The following is a 21,178-nucleotide window of genomic DNA, read 5'->3' as shown; positions in this document are numbered from 1 at the left end:
TCTGAATCCTCCAAACCCAAAAACGTTACTTAGTTGTCTCCATTTACATTTCTATATAAATTGATTTAATGAATTCGAATTACTTGACATTGTGATTCGAAAGTAAATTGAATTCAAAGAATTCGAATGATGCCATCCCCTACTAAATCGAATCTATAAATTTTGATTTATATGGTTCATGCTAAATCGAAGTAATAAAGTTCGATTTATACTCACTTAGTAGCAATCCAGTTCATTGTAAATCGAATTTCTTTCATTCGATTTAGTAGCATAGATATGTAAATTGAGACATGCACGTAGCCTTTTTTACTTTGAGGGATATACGTAAAATTAGTATGCAAATGGTTTATAAAAGTAATTTACCCACATATTATAAAAATTTTAAAAAATATTAAAAAATTACATATTGATTCATAAGATTTTTTTTTTAAAATTTGTCCATAGTTTATGATTAATAACTTTAAAATTATATATATGTTATTTATTTTATATATATTTTTTATTTTATAGAGACTTATAATTTTGTTATTGACGCTGTTTCTGGTTATAGAAAAATTTTTACTTTTAAATAAATTATAGAGAAATTAAAAATAAAATTAGTTGTTATTTTTCTAACAATTCATTTAGTTTTTAGTTTAAATTAAAATTAAATTATATATTCAATTTATATTTATTTGTTTATCCTAATGATTAATGATTATATATAATAGATAATATATTTAAGCATGTTTTGAAAGAAACTATTGAATTTTATATAATTGAAAGTTAACTATGAAATTGAAACTAAGATAAAGTAAAATACAATAAACATATGAGTGAAAGTAAAATAAATAATTAAAAATAAGGTAATAAAATAATTAAAAAGAAAAACAAAAAAGATAGAAAAACAATACATGTAGTTGATAAAAATACATTGTAAAAAAAATTAGTATAATTAATGAATATAAAAGATGAAAGACAAAAATTAAGATATATTTTTGTTAAAAAGTTCAAGAAAAATATTGTGAAAAAGAACCTATTAATTAAGTTTTATGAAAATATTATAAAAAAAATTAAAATATTAGAAAATAAAATAATAACTCCTTTAAGAACTATTAATCAAAATATATAAAAATTTTGATTCTTAGATATAGAAAATAATAAGATAGTAATTCAAATTAAATTTATTTATTTTATTTTTTATTTATTATTTATTAAATAATTTAATATTTCTTTAATTTTGGTCAAATCAAACAATATAATTGATTAGTTATAATTAATGTTGTTCATTCTAATTGTATAATTGAAAATATTAAAACTCTAAAAGTAAAATTAAAACTAAATATTAAGGATAAAATTAAAATAAATTTGCATTGTTATCTTGTAATTTTTTTAATAAAAATTTCATTTATACATCTTTAAAATGCATCACTTTAATACAATGATTTTTTGTTAAAAATAAAAATTATGATAAATATCTTATATATTTGTTAGTAAATTATATACAAATATTTTTTGAAGCATATCATTTTTATTATATGAAAATAACTTAAATACCTTTAAATGTGATTATGATAATTCATTAAATATTACATTTTTTACAAATTTATATTTAATAATTTATCTCTAACTTTTAATTATAGTAAAAATATAAGATATGATGAAAAAAAAAAGCTAAAGCGACATAAAACTTTTACTAACAAAAAAAGATATTTTTTAATTTTTAGACACGTATCTATTTTTTAAGTTATACATTTTAATTTATATAAATTAATAACAATTAAATGTACAAAAAATACAAATTACTAAAGAAATAAAATTTAAGATAAACTTGTCCTGAAAAAATTAAAATAAAATAAAGACTTTTAATTATAATTATTAATTATAATCACATATATTTATTTCAAAATTTATACTTCAAAAACTCAGTATATTAATATTTGTATTTTTATTTCTCAATTTTAGACTATCACAAACATTATTACTCTTCAATAATAATAATACTTTTAAAAAATAAACATAATTAAAAGATCTTAAAATTATATAATAATTTTTATAATAACAAAAAAATACAATTACCTAAAATATAATATTTATGTAGTAACTAAAATTTAATTGTCAAAATGAAGTAACATATAATATCATTTCATAATCAAATAAGTATTTAATCAAAGAATTTAATATTTATATAATAATATGACAAAATAAATTAAAGTTTGAGTTTAACCATAGCAAGTACTCAAGTTTAAATTTTCATAAATTAATTTATTTTTGTTAAAGTGAATTGTGCAATAAAAAAAATTCATAAATTAAAGTAGAAAACAATTTATTTATAAATACAAAATTAAAAAAAGTATTCTTAAAAGTTGAGTATATATGCAGATAAAAAAATATAACTTGCAAAAATTATTTCTAAAATTTATTACGATAAATAATAAATGGTAAAAATAATGAATTTATATAAATTAAATTATATTAAATTATACGATATCTAGACATTTAATTAACATAATTAATTAGTTTGTAACTTATTTGATTTAATAAATTAAAAAAATTGAATAACCCTTTTTAGAAATATACCAATTTAAATAATATAGATTGAAGATATGAAAAATATAACTAAATTATATAATACAACATAATATTTCTAAAAATTTGTTTTATAGTAGATCTAATGCTAAAATATTTATCATCATATGTGGTATAATCTAATTTCACAATTATTTAAACGTTATTTTTATGAAAAAATAGTATTATTTATTTTGAAAAAAAATATTTACTCACCATTATAATTTAAATAGAATATAAAATAGATATTAAACCAATTTTTTTAATAATTACTCAATCACAAATATCCATCAAGGACATGAGATTTAAGAGCTTGCAAAATAAATATAATACCTACGACTTTTACTGAGATCCCATTGATCTATTGGTTGGATCCTATCCAAATTTTTCGTCTGCTAGATCCGTCGTTAAAAAGCCTACTTTCTTACGATTACGAGGTTTATTCGAATATGAAATCCAATCCTGGAAATATAGCATACCACTTTTTTTTACTATACAGGTTTCGATACATTTCGAAATAGAGAAATTTCTAGTGGAGCGGGTGCTATTCGAGAACAACTAGCGATCTGGATTTGACAATTCTTAGAAATTTTTTATTAGTAGAGTGGAAAGAATTAGGAGAAGGCGTCTTTTTAGCATAAATTAAACAGAACAACATATAATAATAAAGAAACAATTAAATCCAAAAAGGTTATAGAACACCTATCATACACTACGAATGTTAGTATTAAGGAAGCTTTAATATTTGTTCTCGTAATATTTTAGACTATAATATTTATTAAACAAACAATTAATGAAACACTCACCCATACCTTTTTGTTATGAGTACATTTATACATACAAAAAAGGATAAAATAGCAAACGCGATCAAAATGATGATTTTTATAATTTTGTGTGGCTATCTATACATAGAAGACCAAAAGACCATGATTCTAACAAAATTAATTTCATTTATTGCATTAAATTTGAATAAATAAAAAATCATATTATTTTAGTTTAGTCCTTAATTCACATGATTTAAATTTAGCTCAATAAATATCATTTGATTTGATTTAATTATTAGTAAAAAATATATCGAGAATCTATTTTATTCATAAATAATTTATTATTTTAATAATTAATTAATACAGATAATTAGTATAATTAATTTAGTTTAATAAATTAAAAAATACTAACAGAATATTAAAAGAAATAAATTGAAAAATACTACCAAATTAAATTAATATAAATTATAATAAATTATGTGATATTTAAATATCTAATCAAATTAATTAGTTGATATAGTTAATTTATCATAATAAATTGTATTTAATGAGTTAAAAGAAATAATTTGCTAAACACTCTCGTAAGCATGTCATATCAACTCTATCATTAAGTGTAAAAATCTAATTTTTATATAATAAAATAGATAATAATTAGAATATATGAGAATATGATATGTGACATATTTTAATTATGAAATTAGTATTATATAATAGATTTATTCTAAATCCTTATTGCTTGTTTGTTGCTAATTTTTACGTAATTACTTAATAATTTACGCCTATAAAACTATCAACTACCTAATATTATGATTTAATTAATAAGAATAATGACATTAATATTTTTTCATACGTCTTATTATTATTTATAATTAGAAAATAGTCTTAAATAAATTTATTTCCTTAATGAATATTAATTTTGTTGTCAAATTTATTTGAAATGAATTTATTCGAAAAAAATTAATATGTGAATCACATTATTATTACAAAATTACCTTTTTAACATAATTAGTGGTGTTTATTTGAATAATTAAATTTAGCTTCTAGTGATATTAAAGTCAAAACCAATTTTATTATCTTGTGCCTTCAAATATCTTAGTTACCTATTTTATTTATAAATTTATTATTTTAATAACAAATAAATTAATCAAATTAATTAATTAGTATATACAATAAATTTGATTTAATAAATTAAAAGAAATAAAATAAAAATACTAACAGAATATTAAAATAAATAAATTAGTAAATACTACCTAATCAAACTGATATAAATTATAATAAATTATATGATATTTAAATATCTAATCAAATCAATTAGTTGATATAGTTAGTTTATCGTAATAACTTATATTTAATGAGTTAAAAAAAATAATTCAAAAAACATAAACATACCACATCAGCTGCATCATTAAAAGTTGAAAATCTAAAATCTAATTTTTATATAATAGAATAAATTAAAAAATAATGACTCCAGAATGAAAAAGTCCAACAAAATTAATGTTCCTCTTCACATCATTAGTATAGTAGACATCTAGATAGTAGATACACCTATATTTTAGGTGTATATTATCTGCATATATTTTTTCTTTTTTAGTATTTTTTATTTTTAAAAATTTATTAATTTTTTTATTGTTTTCACAATATATTTTATAAAAATTAAAAATAAAAATACAAACTAAATACACTCTTTTTAAAGTTATTTTACCTAAAAAAAGAAAAAACAAAATTTTTATATTTTATCCAAAAAATTGTATTTTTTTTAAAAAATTTCTATGTTTGTGTTATACAAAATTTGTTTTGTTTAGTTTTATGTAAATTACAAAAATGATAGTTAGTAGTTATTAGTTAGCATCTAAATATTCCTATTCGGTGGTAAAGTATGCAAAGGAATATTTATTAATGTATAAATATTATTAGTACTCTCGGTATTTTTTTATTGGGTATTATGTAACATTAGTAGATCATAGTTGTATAATAAAATATGAAGAGGGAGTTAGTATAATTTTTAATTTTTTTCTTTTTTTTTATATAAAAGGTAAAAACTGCATTTAAGTTTGAGCTGAATACAGTTATGATTGATTCCATTATCTCATGAATAAGTTTGAAAGTTTACATTAGATCAGTGCAATTTTTCATCTAGTGAATTCAATTGAATGTCTACATCAAAATATCCTACCAGATCAACGAACAAAATTAAACGAATCATATTAGGCACTGCTAAATTTTATTGACTAAGAGTTCAACACTTACTCCATCTGATGCTGCTGCGGCAAGAATCAAAAGCAGCATTATGACATGTCTCTGTCCACGAAGATATCATCAAGAACGTAATGCTTGTCAATGACAAGCAGAAGAGCTCACATACGAAAATTGTAGTAGATTCCTCAGCATATCAGCTGCTATACATCAAAAACTTATATGACAGCACTCCTCTGTCTAACCCTAGTTTTTTCAGCATAAATAATAGACTCCACAAACTTCACCGCATTCCCAAGCTTTCCCTGCGCATTCACTACACAATAATCAAAATTCTTCACGTGCTTCATCTCCTCCTTCGCCGTCGCTATCCTCACAAGCCTCTTCACCAGCGTCCGTCTTCCGATCCACCAGCCTCTTCACCATCGCCGCCTCACCTCGGCCACCAGAAAATAAACACTGCCGATTTTTCCAGCACCTTCCTCAGCGTCTGCACACCCTATATATCAACTCTAAACACAATATCATAACCCTTTGCCATGAACTCTCTGATCTGATCTGCTGCTTTGGCACGCCCTTATAGTCACCGTACACCAGTGCGTACTCGAGAAGCCCGTCGCCCTCCACCATGGAGAGAAACTCCTCCTTCGAGACGAAGTAGTAGTCCTGGCCGTGAACTTCGGTAGGGCGCTTCGGTCGCGTGATGGCGGTTATAACGAAGTGAAGGTTGCGGCGGGAGTCCCGGAGGCGTTGGATGAGTGCGTCCTTGCCGACGCCACTGGGACCGCAGATGACGATTATGAGCGAATTCGGTTCGGGTCGGAGGGATTCGGAGCTGAATGAGGATTCGAGTGAGGATTCGAGGGAGCGGAAGAGTTCGGTGCAGTTGGCTTTATGCATGGAAGGGATCCGGTTGGCGTCGCCCATTCTAGATGAGTAAGAGTGGCACATTAGTATGGAGAGGCGCGTCAAGGAGTTGAGGAGGGTGGGTTTGGGTTTGGCGGTTATTAGTGGGAAGGTGGGGAGGGAGTGAAGGAGAGAGGTACACAACCACCTTTGGAACATGGGATTGGGACGGGAGAGTCAAGGGCAAAATTGTCAGTCAGTGTAAAGAGCAACAAACTTGATGCTTGCTTACTTGCCTCCCTCCCTCACAGGTAATAATACTTACTCTCTTTTTCAAATTTCATATCATCTTCATATTCTATTATATAGTTGTAATGTACTAATATCACACGATACTCAATAAAAAAAAAGAGTACTAAAAGTACTAATAATATTCATACATTAATAATATTAAGAGTACTAAAAGTACTAATAATATTCGTACATTAATAATATTCATAAAAAGTAAATGTTATAATACTCCTTTAATATTTGAAATTTTAAAATTTTTTTATACTATTAATATTAATGTGTTGGTACAGTATTTTAAGAGATATTTTATTAATAGAGTTTTTATTGTAAATTGATAATATCATTAAATAATTAATATCAAAAAATTATATTTTTTAAAAATTAATACTAACTTAAAATTATACTTTTAAATAAAAATCATAAAATAATCATAAAATATTAATCTCTCATCTTTATTTATTAAACAACTTTTTTTTTAATTTTAATATGTTATTAATATTAATTTTTTTACTGAAATAAAATAAAAAAATTATTGTTTTTCATAACAATTTTTTATTTTTATCTTTTAACATTTATTTTATTTTAAAATTTCATAAACTCATTAGTCATTATACTATCTAAATCGTACTGTGGTATATTTTAATTTTTATTTAATCTAATTTTATTCACATAATTTTAAATTTTAAATTATAAAATTTTTAAATTAAAATTTAAATAAATATAATTTAATTAATAACTTAATTTAATTTCATAAAAATAAACATATTCGTATTATTATATTTATATGATTAATTATATTTATTTGATTTAAAAAAATAACTATTTGTTCCTATTTTAGTGTTTTAAATTAAAATTCAAAATTTTACTTTCTAACTCATTTAAGTAATTTAATCCTAAAAGAACATCTTAATATTTAAACTTAATACTAAATAATATATTTGGTTCTATTAATTAAATTCAAATTCACATTCCCGTATTTTAGTTACCCAAGAAAAAAAATTCAATTCAATTTTTTTTAATTTGATAAAGCAACTTTAATTATTTAAAGAGTAAAGTATGATTTTTATCCTCTGGGATAAGTCTCAAAATTATTTCTAACATTTAAATTGTCCTATTCAAGTCTCTAACGTTTTAAAATTGGCTCAATGTTGTCCTGCCATTAGAAATCTGTTAACAGAATTGACGACAGAAACAAATTGAAACGCTTTTAAAACGTTAGAGACGTAAATAGGACGAAAACGTTAGGAACAAAAATAATACATAGAAATAAATTTTAATTTTATCTTTCAATAATATCAATTTTTTACGGTACATATAGTTATTTAATTATTTTTTAATCACATCTAAATAAATTAGACTTAATCACATTACTTTCATTCTAAATAAATTTATTTTTTTGATAATTTTACACTTAAAGTTATAAGTTAATATAAAAAAAAATAGAATGAAAGTAGTGTGATTAAGTGTAATTTACTCATTAAAAAATAATTGAATATTATATACAGTAAAAAATTGATATTATTGAAGGATAAAATTAAAATTTATTTTTATGTATGGTTTTTATCCCCCAACGTTTTCGTTCTATTTAAGTCACTAACGTTATAAAATGTCTCAATTTTTTCTTGCCGTACGGCAGTACAACATTGAGGAAACGTTAGGGATTTAAATAGGATGATTGAAACGTTAGAAACAACTTTAGGACTTACCCCAAACGTTGGAGACAAAAACGATACTTTACTCTAAAATTTATCTTAAACATGATATTTTAATTTTTTAATATTAAAAATATATTTTTATCTTTTTAATTAAATTTTAAATGGATATTTTAAAAGTTTAAACTAAATCTTCAACACGGATAATTTTATTTTTTTTACATTCAAACATAATTTTTTTATTTTTTAAAAATCAAACAACTCTAATCTTACCAATGAATTATAGTTCGAATGACATAATCTTTCCATACTCATAAGAGGTTGCAGGTTTGAACTTCCCTATTTTTAGAAAAAAAAAAAACTCTAATCCTAAAAAAATATTTTTCGTTTTTGCAATTAATTAAAACATATTATACTTTTTTTTATATTCACTATAAAGAAGTATTTTGTCTTTTTAACTTTTTAAAGTTTTTAATTATTTTTTGTTAAAAAAAATTTATTTTTTATTTTTTTGGTTTACCCAAACGGTATCCCCAAACCCGACAGGTTAAGGACTAATCCGTCGCGAATCTGAGATCCAATAGCAATTTAAAAATAAAAAAAGCCTAAAACAAGCGCATGTAAAAACCAAAAAATAACATTAGCCCAAACATTATTTAAACTGTTAAAAAAATATTATTTAAACTATAAAACCGTAACAAGTTAAACCCTAAAATAGTCTCTGAGATTGGCGTTGTGCACTAAAATCGTCTCTGAGATTCTAATTGCACCAATTACGTCCTTGAGATTGAAAAAATGCATCATATTAGTCCCACCTATTTTCTACTAACGACGTGATGACATTGCATGATGATGTGGACTGTAAGTGACACGTGTCACTTCATGATTTGGCCACGTGTAATGGTATGATGATGTGGTGACCAGTAACACGTGGCATGCTAACGTGGATGGTTGTGCCATGTGTTACAATGTTATTTGGCCATATGTTCGTATGTGCCACGTGTCGCAACAGTATTCGTCCACGTGTATTCCATTATGTCATCGTTGTATATGCAGTTATGCACCAAATTAGTCTCTCACTTTGCATTAAGTGACTCATTTTAGTCTCTGAAATTGAATGTCGTGCACCAAACTAGTCTCTTCACTAATTTTTTCTATTTTTTTTAAATTTTAATATTTTGGATACACTAATTTCAATTATATTTTTTCATATATAGTTTAAATACAAGCGCTTTCATAAAAAATTTTACGATTTTAATTTTAATTATATAATTTTGTTAATAATTTAACATTGGTAAATTTTATAATATATAAGTATATTATTATAAAAAATAATTATATGATTGATTAGACACATTTTTTTCATAAAAAACATGTGTTTTTAACAAGAAATTAATAATTAAAATAAATATTTTTTTTATGAAATATACGTTTTCGTTATGTGTAAATGAGCTAAATTGAAGGGACTTCGAGCACCCTCACTACCATCTTTGACCTCTGCAGTCTAGACGAAAGAGGTCGGAGATGGTAACGATGGAAGCTTGAAATGCCTTCACGTCAACTCCAAGACGGCGGTTATTAGGGGTATCCGTAAGAAAAAAAAATATTTTATAAAAGCACTGAAAGAGGTCGGAGATGGCAGTAAATGTGCTTGAAAATCTTTCACGTCAACTCCAAGTCGGCGGTTAGGGTATTCGCAAGAGAAAAAGCATTTTATAAAAACACTTTTATTTGAAGAACATGTGAAAAAATAGAATTGAAATTAATGCATTAAAAAATATTGAAAATTTTGAATCTATAGAAAAAAATGAGAAAAAACTGGTGAAGGGACTAGTTTGGTGCACGACATTCAATTTCAGTGATTAAAATGAGTCACTTAATGCAAAGTAAAGGACTAATTTGGTACATATACAACTATGATATAATGGATGACACGTGGACGAATACTGTTGCGATACGTGTCACAAACAGACACGTGGCCAAATAATATTATGACACGTGGCATAACCATCCACGTCAGCATGTCACGTGTCACTAGTCATCACATCATCATACCATTATACGTGGTCAAATTATGAAGTGACACGTGTCATTTACAGTTCACATTATCATGTCATGTTATCACGTCATTTATGAAAAATGGATCAGAGACTAATTGGTACAATTGAAATCTCAAAGACAATTTTAATGCACGACATCAATTTCAGAGATTATTTTGAGATTTAATTCATCCGTAACTTGTTCCTAACTTTCTACGAGGAGTTTTAATACTCCAATCAACTGAGAAGTACTAAATCGCATCCCTTCATAGAATGTTCCTTTAATTATGCCAGGAACTTGCTTAGTATAGGAATATTCCGATGTTGATTTTTCTTTTATTATTGTTATTGAAAGGTTAAGTTTGGAGGAAGTCCACGCTTCATCGAGTCAAATATAAAATATTCGAGAATTATTTATTAAATATTCGTATTCGATCTTTTGTCATAGTTTTAATTTTTATTGAATAATAGTTTAAATAGGTCCCCAAAAAATTTATCATCACAGTTTTATCCTCCACAAAATTTAACTAAGATTTCGACCCTGAGGTTTTCAGATATCCCCCAGATACGTCCTCAAAATCGTTTGATCCAGTTAAAATGGTGACATGTCAGGTTAACTGTGACATGTCACCTTTAGGACATTTTGGTCCCATCCATGCTGGACAGAACGACGTCGTATTGGAACCAAGGACAAAACGACGTCGTTTTGGGGAGGACAAATTCGTCCATACTTAGACAGAGAATGCAAACGGCGCCATTTTCATGTGGGAGACCTATTTATCTTATAATAGTATCTTAGTGGACCTATTTAACCTATAATTCGTGATGTTAAAAAAAAGTTATATTTACTTCAATGCAAACCTTAAAAACATATTGACATTGGTCTGTTCATTTAGCAAAATGGTAACATAAACCTGAGAACCCAAACATGTTAACCACACAAATATTTGGCTTCAATAGCAATATAAACCAAATCAAGTCAATAGAAGCGTTAGAAGAATCATTTGTCCTCCAGGATGAGCCTTAGAATGTTTTGAAAAGCCGGGCTCAACTACTTAACTAGGCAGAGAAATACAATTCGAAATGAGCGCAAACATGAAAACCTTCTATTCTACCTTCTAAAGGAATCCCTAAAAAGGATATCTAACGTGGAGGGCTGCTCGAGTAAACAGGTGTACATGCTTTCGTAGTCGGATAAACTCTCTTGTTGCATTTCCAAGTCGGCAAGAATTATGTTGGCACACAGTTGTTCAGTCTCCAGGTCGAAGATCTGTAGGTAAGTCGGCCACCTTCTGTTCAGGTAATGCCTGTACTGGGCACCTATTAAGAGGAGAAGTCTCCTTTTAGCTTGTTCAAGTGGAAGGTCCCCATCCCCCGCACTGGGGCGAGACTTTGCCGTCTTTGTGGGTATTCGTCCCGCCCCTATAATTATTAAAATCTAATAAATAAAATTAAATTTCAAAATTTATATAACCATCATCACATATATAACATAAATTAAAGTAAAAATTTAAATATGATACAATATTATTAATCATTTACTAATTATTTTACATATATTATACATATTATATATTAAAATGATATATTATATATATAGCGGGGTAGGTATTATCTAAACTCGACCTGTCCCGCCTCTCTCAAAAACCCTCTCCAGTGCGGGGCGGGTAATTACCTGCCTCGAACGGGTAGAAGCGGAGTGAATAACTACAGATTCGAGTGGTATTGTTATTCCTAAAATTATAGATAATATAATTTTTGCTTATTGTATTTAAAGTATATTAGACTTTTTTTTTTTGTGAGCGAAGTATATTAGACTTATACAAACATAAGTGAATATATGTATAGAATAAAATTAAATTGAAAAAATTGGCTTCTGATATATTTATACATGTAATTATTTTTGTCATTATATATGGGTTTCTTTTGTCATCATATATGTAATGTGTTAAATTTGTCAGTATGCAAAATTATCCCATACTCTTTTTTTCTTATTGGGTTGTAGACAACGTGCATCAAGCCCATAACTTTATTGTTGATGTGAGAGTTACGTTGAACCTAACTAATCATATATTGTATGTAGTGAAAAAAAAAACCTAATCATATATTGTATGCAAATAAATAGTTATTTTTTATCATAAAAAATTTAAAAGTTATGTTCAACAAAAATATTTAATCCGTTAAATTTTTATTAACTTTATTTAAAAAATATATTAAATTCTAAAATTAATCTTACTATTAATCATTTTCAACTTTTAACCTCATGTTATCTTTCATGGAGATAAAGTTCATTTAGTTTTTCTGTGTTCAATTTTGTTGACGTTCGAATTTTTTATGATCAAAAATAGCTATTTACTCATTGTATATTGATATCTACTACACATTTTTAAATTTTAATATTTAACTTCGCTTTCTCTCCTAATCCTTAAATTTTATCAAGTGTCTTTAACACCTAAATTTAGATATTTAAATAAGAGTTAAGTGATAACTAGATCATCAAAATTGTAACTTAGTATTAATTAGATTTTTGAAAGAAAAAAAAAAAGTATCAATTAGGCCCTTCATGATAATAAATAATAGATATGTATGTCATTCCATTAATAGATAGTATAAAACGAAATAAAATTATCTATGTATTTCGTTATGGGGAGTGCTAGGTACCCCTATTAATTCATATTGTTTAAAAATGTTGTTGGTTACCTATACTTTTTCTTTTGTTATTTATAGTGGTGTGTGTTCCCCTACTATCACATGAGAATAGAAACAATGTAGTTTTAGACAATAAAATATTTATTATCTTTGAAGTTTGTATATAATATTTATCAACCGCTATCAATTTATTAAAATTTTTTCTAAAGCATGTGAAATTTCGCTCCAAAAATTATTATTTATATAACAATCTTTCATAAATAGACATGTCACAATAATTAATGATACATATAAGTATCACCGTTAAATTTTATGTGATAAAATTGATAAAAAAATACAACGTGTTTATCCTTTGTTATTATAGAGAACTAAATTAATATTTCTTTTCTTAAAAAAATTAACTATTCTAAAGTCAAAATCTTTAGGAATTTAATTGTCTCTTTACTCTCTAAATAATTTTCATTTTAAACATTGGACTCCAACTTAAAAAAAAGGGGTATGGCATTATACTGACAAGTAGGGATGTCAATGGGGCGGGGCGGGGGCGGGGGATGCCTCCCTGCTCCCCGTCCCCGCCCTTAGATTTATTCCCCGTCCCCGCCCCGATCCCCGCTGTGGAGAGATAATTGCACCCATCCTCATTCTCCGCGTTTCCCGTGTTTTCCGCGGGTCCCCATTCCCCATCTCTTTATGTTGAATATTTATATGAAAATTACAATAAAAAATTTAAAAAAATATAAAAAAATAAAAAAAACATTATTACAACACACAAACATACATATCTTATCCATGATTACAACTTACAAATCAAGAAATATAAAATAAGAAATCATAATCCATAAAACGAAATTTTAAAATACAACTTCCATTCTTAAAAAAAAAGCCATAAAATAAAGTCTTCAACTTCCAACAAACAACTCCATGTTCTCTGTTAAAATACAACACAAATATAAATATGTTAACATACATCATAAAAAAGAATATCATATATTTAATATGAATTTGACATAATAAAAAAATAATTACCTAAACTCCTAAATCCCCATATCCATCACATAGTCCCAAGGAATTGGAATTTTCGACCCTGATTTATCTATATTATATCAACCAACAATTTACAAGAGTTAAATTTAACAAGAAATTGAACTTTAATACGAAATAAAATTTGAGTTTTTAGTACTTTTACCTGAAGAGTGTATCCAGTGCTGAGTGCAAATTAACGCCTCAACAAGTTCACAATCCAATTTATTGCGATGTGGATGTATATCTCGACCACCGGTGCTAAAAGCAGACTCTGAGGCAACAGTAGAAATAGAAATGGCTAAAAAATCTCTTGCAATCTTTTGTAAAGTTTGATATTTCACTCCAATATTTTTCCAGTAGCCCAAAATGTCAAATTTTTTCAAATTTGTTTTATCTACCATAACACTCTCTTCCAAATAGAAATCCAACTCAGTTTTCGCGGCGCAGTCTTCAGATGTATCTTCCACAAATTGCAAGTAGATAGAGTTAAATTTTCTCTTTGAAGATCCTTCATCATGTCCAACATCCAAAGTAGAAGCTGAATTATCATCATTTGTTGCTCTTCTTTTAACCCGAGCCTTAAGTTGATATTCACATACTAATTCTTCCATCATTTTCTTCACCTTGCTCAGATGATTCTCACTTTGAGATCCATATATTTTAGGGAAAAAAAATTTCAATAACTTCATCTTATACCTAGGGTCTAAGATAGCTCCCACAGCCATGACTTCATTAATTTGATCCCAATACTTTTCAAACTTACTAATCATATTTGTTGCCATTCTATGAACTATCTCATTTGAACTACACAACCACTCATTCAATGTCAATCTCATTTCACACACCTTGGAAAAGTACATTTGTCGTTGGATATAAAGTGTCAGAGAATAATTCAGTCACACTATAAAAGACTTCTAATTTATCAACAAGTTCATTTGCCATTTCCCACTCATCATCAGATGGTACAACTTTATACAGAGATTCACGGTGTCTTAAACGCTCAAAAACTTCTCTATATGGCAAAGCAGAAGCAAGCATTAGATAAGTTGAATTCCATCTAGTTCTACAATCAAGTGCAAGCTTTCTCCTATAATTTATATTCAATTGCCTACAAGTCTCTACAAATTTTTCTTCCCTCTTCTGTGTTGCAACCCAAAAAGAAACACTATCTCTGATTTTTTCAATAGAACCATATATTGCATTCATGCCATCTTTCACAATCAGATTAACAATGTGAGCACAACAACGTATGTGAAAAAATTCTCCTCTCTTAACAAAGTTAGATGGTAAAATCTTATCAAGCAGAAGATGAATCATGGCATCATTTGTACTACAATTATCAATCATTAAAGTTGATAATTTTCTATCTATGTTCCAATCATACAAGAAATTCACCAAAGCATCACTAAGAACTTCAGCAGTATGAGGTGCAGGCACATATGCAAACCTAGAATAATGTAAATATAATAAACAATCATGACATTAAAAAATCAAATATTTAAAAGATGCTAAAAGCATAAATAATACCTTATAAGTCGACATTGCAAGTTCCAATCATCATCAATAAAGTGAGCCGTAATCGCCATATAGCCTTTGTTTTGACAATCAGCACTCCACATGTCAGTAGTTATAGCAATGCGGCTTGAATTTTTTCCCAACAATTTTAGAAGCTTTGGCTTTTCAGCTTCATACATCTTCTCAACATCATTTCTCAATGTATTTCTTGTATAAAATTTGAACAAAGGTTGAGTCTCAACCATAAACTCATGAAAACCCACTTGCTCAACAAATGACATAGGGTGTTCATCCCTAATAACCCATTTTGTGAGTGCTCGTCGTGCTGCCTCTTGACTAAATGTGAAGTTTCCAACCAAAAGTGAATCCGTTGGCCTTCCCGTTCCTGTAGAACCTGATGATTGTTGCACTATTTTTAATATTGACTGCTTTGGTCCCCTAACAGTACGAATCGGGCAAATTCTAATGTGATCATGCAAGTGCTTAGTTCCTTGCTTCGTGTCACCTCCAATCTTTCTTTCGCAATATTTACATATTGCCTTCCACTTTCCATCTATTTTCTCCCTCCTAAAATATTTCCAAGCCTCAGAAGTTAATCCTTTTTTGTTAGGACTATTTTGCACTTCTTGGCTAACTTCTTGTCCTCCCTCTTGTGTTTCTTCGTGTCATTCCTCTTGTGTTCCTTGAATATGTGCTTCAATTGCTCGACCCTCATCATCTTGAGTTGGTTCTATCTCATTATTATTTTCAATAGGAGTTGAGTTAAAGCTATCCATCCTATACAGTAATTTTTAATACAGAAATATCAAATTAAAAATGACTACATAAACAATAAATTAAAACAAGCCAAAATAAATTAAATCCAGCAGCTCAAAATCAACTCAGAATTATTAATAAATTAAATTATAGAATTAGAAATAAATTAACAAGAAACAAAGATATATAAAAAACAGAAATAGCAAAAGAACAATTGAAGAAGACAAGACTCAAGTTAAATGACTAGAAAATCAAAACTAATAAAACAGTATCAAATTAAAATTTTATACATAATAATAATTTGTACAACATAGCTAAAGGCTAATTTGTACAACATAGCTAAAGGCTGATAGATAGAATCTAATAAAAAAATAGATGAAATAATAACTAAACAAGTAGCATAGTAGAATGAAGCTTGTGATGATGATGAAATAATAACTAAACAAGTGGGATAGTCAAAATAAATTAACAAAATCATTAACTGGTCAAGAATTCTAGTTGATGGATTAGTTAATGAAATTGGACTACATACAACAGTGGACGGGAATTGTGGGGAATACGGGGACGGAGACGGAGATCCTCGCTCGGGTCCCTGCATCTACTTCGGGGAAATCTTATCTCCCATCTCCGTCTCCGCAGAAAAAATTCCCTTCCATCGAAGCCCGTTCGGAGCGATTCTCGCGGGGATCGCCGATGCCTGGGGATTTTTGACACCCCTACTGACAAGTAAATCCCATTACTATGCTCAGCAGTCAGCATCTTCAAAGCTTAGTGATTGTATGAGTTGCATACTTTCCTCTAAAGCTAGGGATATAAACATGTACAAATATATATATATATATATATAAGATAATAATACATGAAGTTTATTAAACATAGTACATCATGGAAACCTCTAAAGCTGATGCATGAGGTACACTATGTACATAGGAGGGTGCCCTACTATTTTTCCTTAACAATTCATAACCAAAATTAACCAACAATTTTTTCAAAGTGCTGGAACCTGGTTTGGCTCTCATGTATGAATGTCCTATAATGTATGCCACCCCAGCTTCCCTAGCTTCCATTAAATCCTTCAACTCCTCCATTGCATCACTCTCCATCTTCTGCTTCTCCGGCACAATAAACCGTACCTTTTTCTTTTGTCCCTTGTGTTCTAACGTTCCATTCTCATCACTCATAATAATGTGATGAGTAGAACTAGAACATGTGCCTACAACTGCCATCACATCATGATGATCATCCTTCTCACCCTCATTGCTTGAATTCCCGGTTCTTATGAACTCAGCTATGCTGCATACAAGGTCTTTCTCGAACTCATCGTCGTCTTTGTGGATGTCACGGTATCCATATCGGACGATACACCGGTAGATTCTGAAGTTTCTTGGCCCTACTCTGCCTACTAGAAACCGCTCCTGGGGTCTAACATGTGGAATTGGAACATGCTTGATGCAGAGGAACACCAGCACTTGGTGGAAAGCAGGCAAATTGGTTACAAAGTGTGAGAATATTGCTGGAATGCCGGAAACTAGCTCTGTGTGGACAAGCCCAATGCCGCCAACTCGGACAAAGCCTAAGCTTGGTCCAAGGCTCAGTAGCCAGTTCACTGAAACCTTGTTTTGGACATCCAATTCATACTTCTTTACAGTTCCATAGTGCCAGCTATACATTACTGAAAGAAACACAACTGACATAACAATTGGTACCCATGCTCCTTCAAAGAATTTCATAATGGAAGCTGAGAAGAACACAGCCTCAATTGTTCCAAAGAAAACAACAAAGGCCAGTGCTAGCAAAACATTCTGCTTCCAGCACAGTATAATTACCAGTGACATCAAGCAGGTAGTTACCAGCATGACTGAGATGACAGCCAAACCTGTCATGAGTTTACTTGTTATGACTTATGAGTTTAGTTCACTGTTTTTTCTAAAAGCTTAAGCTGATAGGAGAAGGCACGTTTACCTGATGCATTGCCAAGACGCCTTATGTCTCCGAAACCAATAGTTACAGCCAAACACATCAGCATCAATAGCCAATTTATCTCAGGGATGTAAACTTGGCCATGAATCTTTGAAGATGTGTGAACCACTTTAACCCTTGGGAAGCAGTTTAGTGCTGAGCATTGCTTGATAATTGAGAAAGTTCCTGTGATGATGGATTGGCTGCCAACAACTGCGGCTAGTATTGCTATCACCACAACAGGCCACCTCAACTTCCCTGCAAAAACACAAGAAACTGAGACTTCCTTCCACTCTCTTCTTTTTCAGAATGAAAACACTTGTGTTGTGTTACCTACCTGGGACAGATACATAGAACCCAAACTCATACTCGTGTTTGATGTCGTGATGTCTCGAAAAATATGCAGCTTGTCCCATGTATGCTAGAGTTAAGCATGGATAAACCACAGCAGTGAAGGCAATCTACACAATTGCAAATGAATCAAACTTTGAATGAAGGTTGTGCAGAAAAATATGATGGTAAGGTAGACATACCTTGATGGATAATGGCGAAAAGTGTCCAAGATCAGCAAACATGGCCTCTGATCCTGTCAAAATTGAAAGAGTCCGTTACAGCACAAAATAGATCTTTAGGATTACTTTATTACTTCTGCTGCGTATTATAAAAACATAGTAATACTTCAAAACTCTGCATGAAGAAAAGAAACTAACCTGTTATGCATAGTAAAATTCCACCAAGGGACATCCACCCTGCTGTCTTTGTTTTCTTTATGAACTGGAAAACATAATATGGGGAGAGTGCTTTGTATACATGAGGGTTCCAATAGTAAATGTTGTATATGCCGATGGCGGCGATGCAGAGAAGCCATGTAAGAACTATGGGGGCGAAGATGAAGCCAACCCTGTGTGTACCATAACGTTGAAGTGCAAACAAGCCTATCAATATCAAACATGCAGCTGGAACTTCTACATCTGCAAATTACCAAAGGCAAGGTGTAAAGTAACAATACAAATGCCTTATCATTCTTGAGAAATTGAGACCATAAAAGTAAATGATGATGAACTCACATCTGTGATGCTCCTTGGACACTGAAAGCTCAAGGCCAGACACAGCTGAGAAAACTGCATTCAATTCACGAAACTACTCATTCCAAAAACTTAATCTGGCTGGAGAAAAAAATATTAATGGTTATATCTCTAACACTCCCTTTCAAACAAGAACCTCTTCTGAGTTTGTTTGATTTACTGTGTCATAAAATTACTTATCCCAAAAACTTAAGTTGATAGGAAAAAGTAACATTAATGGTTATATTCTAACAGAGACAAACACACTTACTCACAGCCCCAAAATTTTCAATTTCTGATTCCCAAAAAATAAAAAGAAAACTTGTCATAGTTACCAGAAATAGCAGGTTTAAGCACCCCAACACCAACGACCATGCAAGTTCCAATGAGAGCAAGAACCAACAGAACACCCTGCAAGAACTTGTGCTTCTCCAAGGTGTTCTTCACCCTACAGTTAAGGCTTCTCTCCGGCACATCGGCGCCAAAGCAGCGGCTACTCCGGTACTCGGAGAGCTCCTCATCCTCCAGCTGGCAATTATGGAATGATCGAAGCCTGGCATGGCGGCAGAGCAAAGAGTAGAGTGCAAATGTGCCTCCTTCACCATTGTCATCAGCTCTAAGCACTATGAACACATACTTAACAAGAGTAACCAATGTTAAAGTCCAGAACACCAAAGACAGAACGCCAAAAATCTCTTCATTGGTGTCAGTGTGACCAATGTCTTCAGAGAATGTGTTTCTGTACACAAAAAGTGGTGAAGTGCTTATTTCACCATACACCACTCCAAGGCTCTGATATGCCAGTGTCAGAACTGATCTCCATGATTCTTTCTGCTTCAAAGTTCAAACAAACAAACATGCTTGTTAGACACTACTAATAACATTCTTCAAATAATAAAAAAACAAAAAAAAAAAAACAAAACTTGAACTTGTTTTAGGGTGCCCAATTACCTTATTAGAGTTTTGAAAAATCCTACTTTCCAGATCCATGATATGTAGTCTTACAAATCTAAAAGAGGCATCGCATTGTTCTTCTTCTAACTGAGTTTAAAAGGTCAAAAGAATTAAAGAAGGTCCCAGTATCAAGTACTTTGGAAAAATCGATGTATATATATAGGTATATACATAAAATTGAGATAATTTGATCTGAATATTAGTCTCTCCTTTTTGTTTTAAACTTATTCTGTTTAAATTATATTTCTACGAATTTTAAATTATTAATTTATAACATTTTTTATTATGTTAAATAAAAAACAATAAATAAAAGAGTAAATTCAGAACATCTAATAAGAAGATAATATGTGTAAAATAATTAAAAAAAATGTAGCAGAATAATTTTACAGGCAAAAGAAAAAGCTGTCTTGTTTATAGTATTCGAATTAATATTATTGTTTTGTGTAGGAAGGTACTTTCCAGATCCATGATTCGAATTTGAGGGTTCAAATTGCAGAGTGGTGTGAGTGCATGTGTTTCAAGAATAAGGAAGGAAGATACATAGGAAACATCATTCTGAATATTTTAATATTAATTAATATAATGGATTTGAAAAAGAAAAACACACAAATTATCTAAGCTTAGATGACCAGCCACCACCATCCTTGTTCTGTTCCTCTACATTGGTTGGACAGGACAACCATTAATTTATATACATACCAACATATGGTTCCATAATAATCAACATTTATTTACTTTATCAATATCTATATAGTAAGAATTGCCTTTTATAATTATTAATTTTTCTTATTTTTTATATCTATATTTATAGGTAAAAACTCAGGTAAAGTCAGACTTCATGTGAAGTTGATATCTGAGAGTCGTTAGATGAAAATTTAGTTAAATCAGTCAAATCATCTAATGGCTTTTACGTATCAACTTTACTT

General features: G+C 29.0%; 1 protein-coding gene and 1 pseudogene across 2 annotated transcripts; both read right to left on the bottom strand.

Moving 5' to 3' along the window:
* Window positions 1-5,615: 5,615 nt before the first annotated feature.
* On the bottom strand, window positions 5,616-6,529 carry LOC112783039 (guanylate kinase 3, chloroplastic-like; annotated as a pseudogene).
* A 10,567-nt stretch (window positions 6,530-17,096) lies between these two features.
* LOC112791814 (potassium transporter 6) lies at window positions 17,097-20,913 on the bottom strand. 2 transcript variants are annotated; one of them, XM_025834791.3, is made up of 8 exons: window positions 20,250-20,913; window positions 19,634-20,129; window positions 19,302-19,355; window positions 18,945-19,205; window positions 18,768-18,820; window positions 18,572-18,695; window positions 18,238-18,492; window positions 17,097-18,151 (listed from the first exon to the last, which is right to left on the bottom strand). In XM_025834791.3, the coding sequence occupies exons 1-8, from the start codon at window positions 20,286-20,288 to the stop codon at window positions 17,145-17,147; spliced, it is 2,289 nt and encodes a 762-aa protein (XP_025690576.1). In that variant the 5' UTR covers window positions 20,289-20,913; the 3' UTR covers window positions 17,097-17,144. The 2 variants fall into 2 exon arrangements, with proteins under 2 accessions (XP_025690576.1, XP_025690575.1); XM_025834790.3 differs by having other exon boundaries at window positions 19,634-20,132; window positions 20,250-20,697.
* Between the last annotated feature and the right edge of the window lie 265 nt (window positions 20,914-21,178).

This window comes from Arachis hypogaea, chromosome 13 (genome assembly GCF_003086295.3).
Source record: "Arachis hypogaea cultivar Tifrunner chromosome 13, arahy.Tifrunner.gnm2.J5K5, whole genome shotgun sequence".
Lineage (NCBI taxonomy): Eukaryota > Viridiplantae > Streptophyta > Magnoliopsida > Fabales > Fabaceae > Arachis > Arachis hypogaea.
Note: the sequence above shows the minus strand (reverse complement) of the source record. Positions and strands in the feature narration are given on the sequence as shown.